This window comes from Brachypodium distachyon, chromosome 4, assembly GCF_000005505.3.
Source record: "Brachypodium distachyon strain Bd21 chromosome 4, Brachypodium_distachyon_v3.0, whole genome shotgun sequence".
NCBI classification, from domain to species: Eukaryota; Viridiplantae; Streptophyta; class Magnoliopsida; order Poales; family Poaceae; genus Brachypodium; species Brachypodium distachyon.
Window position 1 is genome coordinate 41,152,430 of NC_016134.3, and position 6,487 is coordinate 41,158,916.

At 47.2% G+C, this 6,487-nt stretch overlaps 1 protein-coding gene across 1 annotated transcript; it reads left to right on the forward strand.

The window, feature by feature from the left end:
- Positions 1–2,840: 2,840 nt before the first annotated feature.
- Positions 2,841–5,672, forward strand: LOC100835453 (endoglucanase 23). The gene is made up of 5 exons (XM_010240116.3): positions 2,841–3,440; positions 3,557–3,862; positions 4,488–4,649; positions 4,737–5,012; positions 5,120–5,672. Exons 1-5 carry the CDS (start codon positions 2,937–2,939, stop codon positions 5,462–5,464), a joined length of 1,593 nt encoding a protein of 530 aa, XP_010238418.2. The 5' UTR covers positions 2,841–2,936; the 3' UTR covers positions 5,465–5,672.
- Positions 5,673–6,487: the final 815 nt, after the last annotated feature.

The following is a 6,487-nucleotide window of genomic DNA, read 5'->3' on the forward strand; positions in this document are numbered from 1 at the left end:
TGATCCAAGTTTACCTGCCTGGTTGCTGCTTTCAGATACAAGGCACGTACACAACGCTTCATGTTTATGTTACTCCCTGCAGTACACGGGGACGAATAATACGTATATGTAACTGAAGAATGTGGCGAGAAAGTAAAGTTTGCGCAACAGCGAGAGAACAGGTTAATAGTGTTCCTAGCTAGATGGTCTCTTTATCTTTTGCCCTGACTGGGCTCTGAAATATAGTAACCATGAGAAGGAAAAAAAGACGAAAGCCTGAAGTCCTGAACAGACGCATGATGCAGTAAGCAGCAAGCTCATGTGATCACTATCCCCAGACCCCAGTAGCTATAGCTTACACAAAGGAACAGATCAAGCGAGTGTTCCTGGCTAGCAGTGTGCAGAAATCATTGGTCAGTAAAGTGTAAGTGAGGGCGAGCTGCGCTTGGCGTGTCCTGCAGCAAATTTGCATTCCCGAACGGAACATGGCAGGGTCCCCATCGGCAGCAATCCTCCCGATCCCCATGGCCCCCAACGGCACCTTTTACCCAGGAATTAATACGTCCATCGATCCGTCCGGTTCTCCTCGCGCCGAGTTGCCGTACCCGGCCGGGTCCCGATCGATCGCCAGACATTCGCCAGTCCAACCATTGCCCGTATTACATCTCTGTCGAGAAGAAGCAATGTGTCCCTGGCCCCTTTCGGCCCGGCCGCTGCTCTCGCGCGGATCACCGAGATTTCCCCCCGGCTGGCCGGCTGTCGTCTTGCTGGATTCAGGAGGTGCACGGAGACGGCGTTGCCGCGCGCAGGTTGAGTGGGAGCGTGGGAGTCCGAGGTGGACGCCGATCTTGCGTGATACGATACGGGGGCACCAACAGATGGAGGCGGAAAGATATATACGCGGCAGCAGATCGGGCCAAAAAGGAGAAAATCGCATGCCGAGGTTTTGTAATGTGATGGCTAATAAGGGTCCGGCGAACTGGCGAAGGCTTTTGTTGTATGGTACGGAGAGGCGACTGTGACAAGTATGATGGCCATTTTAAAAGCACAAACGCACACGTATCAACCGAGACGACTCCTGATCACATGCAGCTGGCTGAGACCAGAGTCCAGAGACAAGCACACTATTTTCACTACATTCCTACTGCGTAGTGACTATGTGAATCTGGAAGAGTCATATATGCCCCCTTCCGGCCACCATCCCGCCATATTTTTCGTGGGATCTTAATCTGTTTTTATCTAATTTATGAGAAAGTATCACGGAACCACATTTCAATGAAAACGTGCAAACCAAAATATAAACCTTCGGATCATAGATGTGTGGACTGAGATGAAAGACAATATGTTACTGTACCTTGCTTTCCTTTTAACTCTACAACAAGCACCCGCTCTTTATTTATTTTTCTCCTTCCCGATCTGGAAGGCTCTATCTTTCTATTTCTTTCAACCTACCATGAGCTGCCAAGTGGCACCAGTAACACATTTATAACTATAAATAATATTTTAATAAAATTAGGATGATATAGAAACATTTTAATGGAATATCAATGAAATAATATATGTTAATGTAATATGAAATTGGTATCATAATCAAATCTCAATTAAATAGTGAAATCTAAATCTTTTGTGAAAATATGAATAAGATCGGAAGGAAATATCAATGAATCAATGAAATATCTTTTATGGATTGCAGCTGGATTTGTACAAACACTCAATTGCCTAAATGAAAAAAAAACGTTTGGGTGAAAAAAAACATCATGGAGAGAGGGGTGGAGTGCGGGCTGATTTCAAGAAAACTAACGGGTCTAAATGTAACACCACCGAATGCTTCCTCTCAGTCCACACATCTCTGCTCCAACGACTAATATTTTTGTTTGCATGTTTCCACTAACAACGTGGTTTTCATTGGATACTTTGTCCAAAACTAAAGATGGATAAAGATGTTTCATGCACAGTTTTTGATTCCTGCATGACTGTGGTTGCACCAAAAATTGTTAAATTGAACAAATGAATCTTGATAAGAGGTTGAAGTGGATGGAATTTTCTATGAAATGCATTGCAAATGAATCCCTTAGGAAAATTCCCACGGGTCTCAATCATACAAATCAAACTATCCATGTGAAAAATTCCTAAGGATTCAAAAGCTCCAAAAAGTTCATGAAAATCTTTTGAATCAAAGAGGCCCTAATTTTCTTTCCATTAATTAAGTTCTTTCTTTTATCTCCCGATCTTTTGAAATTTTATTTCTTTCGAAAACTGATATACGTGTATATCAACAAAATTCAACAAATTCAACTATTCAAGAAATTTCAACCCAGACAATGGTCCTACCGCAGTACTCCTCCACGCCCTTAACCGCTACACGTGACCACATTGAGCCCAGATACACTGCTGGCTGCCCGTGTCGGACATGAAGAACTCTAAAAAACCTTTGGACTCACCTCTCCTTGCCACCCCTCCCGTGACCCCCCACATTTTGTCATTTAACCCTCCCGATCTATTCCCCTCGCCCATTAATCCAAGCTAATCTCTTTTCTCCGAAAACCAACCCAAGTTAATCCCGTGGGCTGAAAATATGGTATCTATTTAATTCGTTTATTCATTTATCGGAAAACATTCATGCGGGTGCAGCCATAAATATCAAGAAATTATTTCCTCTAGAAATACCACCGGCGAAATCATTTCCTCGAGAAATACCATGAGAAATACCACCGGCGTCCGTGGTGAGCGGTTTGGGCGCCATAAATACGAATTAACACTCTCCATTTTTAATCCCTCCGTGGCACCGGATGAGTGCGTCCATGACGACGGTCGCCATCTATAAATACGCGCCAAATCAGCGGCGCATGCATCCGCCGTTCACGTGCATGCTCTAGTGTCGCAGTAGGTCGATCCAGCAGCACACGGTCGGAGTGCTAGCTGAGGCCTGTCAGCCAGTGTGTGAGCTCGATCGCGAGATGGCTCCGTCGTCTTCTTCTTCTCGTCCTGTACATCTCCACAGCTTTAGCGTGCGCGTCCTACTGCTAGTGTTGGCGTGCCTCGTGTCGGCCGCTACGCCGTCGTCCGCGTTTCGGTGGTCGTGGATGCCGATAGGCCGGGGGAATAATAGTAAGAACTACGGGCACGACTACCGCGACGCGCTGTCCAAGTCGATCCTCTTCTTCGAGGGGCAGCGGTCCGGGCGGCTGCCGGCCGACCAGCGCGCGGCGTGGCGGGGCGACTCGGGCGAGTCGGACGGCGGCGGGGCCGGCGTGGACCTGGAGGGCGGGTACTACGACGCCGGCGACAACGTCAAGTTCGGGTTCCCCATGGCGTTCACGGCCACCATGCTGTCCTGGAGCGTCATCGAGTTCGGCGACCTCATGCCGCCCGCCGAGCGCCGGCACGCCGTCGCCGCCGTGCGCTGGGCCACCGACTACCTCCTCAAGACCATCGCCCACCCCGGCGTCCTCTTCATCCAGGCAAGTTACACGCACGCACATTGCATCTCCATTCCATGTTGCCATTGCCATGTCGAAGCAGAGTACATATGAGATTCTCTGTCTCTGAGCTCAGTGCGAATGAATGTGTGATGCAGGTGGGAGACCCGTGGAAGGACCACGAGTGCTGGGAGAGGCCGGAGGGCATGGACACGCTGCGCACGGTGTACAACGTGACCGCGCCACGGACGGGGTCGGACGTGGCCGGGGAGACTGCGGCGGCGCTGGCCGCGGCGTCCATCGTGTTCCGCGGCGACGGCGCTGACGAGGAGTACGCCGAGCGGCTGCTCGCGGGCGCCAAGACGGCGTTCGAGTTCGCCGACGCTCACAAGGGCGCCTACAGCGACGACCCCGGGCTCAGGGCAGGTGGCTGCCCCTTCTACTGCGACTACAACGGTTACCAGGTCAAGCCTCTTTTCCCTTCTCTTGTTCTTCCTCCAGCAGCTGACACGCCATGAGACCTGATGACCTCTGCTTGCTTGATCGATCACACGAAACGATGGAGTTTAATTAGTACATCCTGTTGCAATGAAGCCCTGTTTTTCTGTCATGAATGTCAGGTCGCGTGCACCTGGCCACAAAAGGTAGCTTACGTATTTACAGTACATAGTGTTGCAGCATTTCTACTTCGGTATACCTTGCTGCAGAGTCGATATTTTGAAGTTTAATTAGCATAAGAATAGCAGCACTGCCTGTCAAAAAAAAAAGACTGGTATGCCATAAACAGCAACTTGAAGTTTCAACTTTCCATCTCTGAACTTCCAGCATTCCGTCGTCTTTCTCTAGAGGTTGCTCGCTTTCACACATGTCATCATCAATGTTTTGACGTAATGTCATCATCAATAATGCTCGTGTATTTCTGATGTAGATCTGTGGTCTAAGAATGAATCCATAAAAGAAGCTCATGTAGTAAAATTGAATAGTAGCCAATGCTGTCTCCACGAATTCCAAAAACACGATATTCAGAACAATAGAGTGTTCAGAACTGTTTAAGCTGAAATCTCAAAGCATAAACCGGACTCTTGGCAGGATGAGCTTCTGTGGGGGGCGGCGTGGCTAAGGAGGGCCTCTGGGGACGACACATTCCTGAAGTACATCAAGGACAACGGCAAGACCCTCGGGGCAGAGGAAGGCTTCAACGAGTTCGGGTGGGACAACAAGCATGCCGGTCTCAACATCCTCGTGGCCAAGGTTCTAAAAATGCTCCAACAGCCTGGAACTGTTTCTGGATACAACCTCTGCTGCTAAATTAACAGAGTGTAAGTGAATGGTTTGCAGGAGTTCATGGACGGCAACGCGCTGTCTATGGAGTCTTTCAAACAGTCTGCAGACAACTTCATTTGCACGCTCATCCCGCAATCCTCGTCGCAGCACATCCAGTACACACCTGGGGGGCTGATCTACAAGACTGGAGGCAGCAATATGCAGCATGTCACCTCCTTTTCCTTCCTGCTCCTAACCTATGCCAAGTATCTCTCTAATTCCTCTCACACTATCAACTGCGGGGGCATTTCAGTTGGTCCAGAAACTCTTCAGCTTCAAGCCAAAAAACAGGTATAAATGTTTTCCACCACACTCCTATGTAATAACGTTCGAATATCCAATGCAGGGCCGTTGACTAGTTGAACTCTCAACTTTCTGACTTGACATATCCATTTCAGGTTGATTATATATTGGGAGATAATCCGATCAAAATGTCCTACATGGTCGGGTACGGCGACCGATATCCTCAGCGGATCCACCATAGAGGATCATCGTTGCCTTCGATCAAGACGCATTCCCAGCGAATGGCGTGCAAAGATGGCACGCCTTACTACGAGTCATCTAACTCGAACCCTAACCCGTTGATCGGTGCGGTCGTTGGGGGGCCAGGTGAGGATGATTCTTATGAGGACAACCGTGCTGATTTCAGGAAATCTGAACCGACTACCTACATCAATGCTCCCTTAGTAGGCGTTCTTGCCTACTTTGTTGCCAACCCAAACCCAGGCCATATCAGACACTGAGCACTGGTATCTGGCTATGTAGATATACAGGAGTGTCAAAAGTTACAAATAGGTAGAAGTGAAACAAAGCAAAGTAGGTTTCCCCCGCAAAAGAAGAAACAAAGTAGGTTTGTGTTTAGATGGCACAACATATTCATGGGATTGGAATCATTGGATTGCAGACCGTGGGGTGTATCAATTAATAAATGAAAGCTTACCTTCCAATGTTGTTCTTTGGGTCTTGGCTGAATTTTGTCTGGATGTGTGCGAGGTACAATTTAACTGCACAGGCATATACAGTGAACAAATCTTGTACTCTCTCCGTCCAACAAAACATGTCAACATGTCTCAAGTTTGTCAAAATTTGAATGTATCTAAACATGACTTAGTGTATATATGTATTCAAATTTAATCAAAGTTGAGACAGCCTTTGTACGGAGAAATACTTGCGGAATTATCTGGTATGGGGAGGCTATGGGATTACTCGTATACCTGAAAGAGTGTGTTTTAGCTCCAAGAATGAAGTGTAACTCAGCTGGTCGTTAAGTTGTCAGATGTTTTCTCGGAAAAAAAAAAGAATAAGTCATCAGATGTTGAAAAGGAAACTGCAACATTACGCTTTCTTGACGAATGTAACTAGATATCGATGAATTCAATGCGATGTCATGCTGCGTACGATTTGATTGAAAAGGATTGGCAGCACAACTTGTGCCAGGTGTGAGAGCCTGACTGTCAGGTTCAGTCCAACACATTATCTAGTTAGCCACTGAACCATCCCGAGGATCGGTAGGCAATTTAAGTGAAAATATCACACTGTAATCATAAAAAATGGAAGAGTTCACGTAGTTGGGCCATAAGCTCTCAAAATTACTCTTATAAGAGAGTAGGAGAAAACACAACAGAAATGATATAAATATAAATGGACACCTTGAGCAACTCCAAGGTCAAAAGTTGAGAAAACCAGAAATAGAAAGGACGCCATACGGAAGTAGAAAAGGCATGCAACCGAAGTGGTCGTGACTAATCGGGTCCTCACCTTGAGCA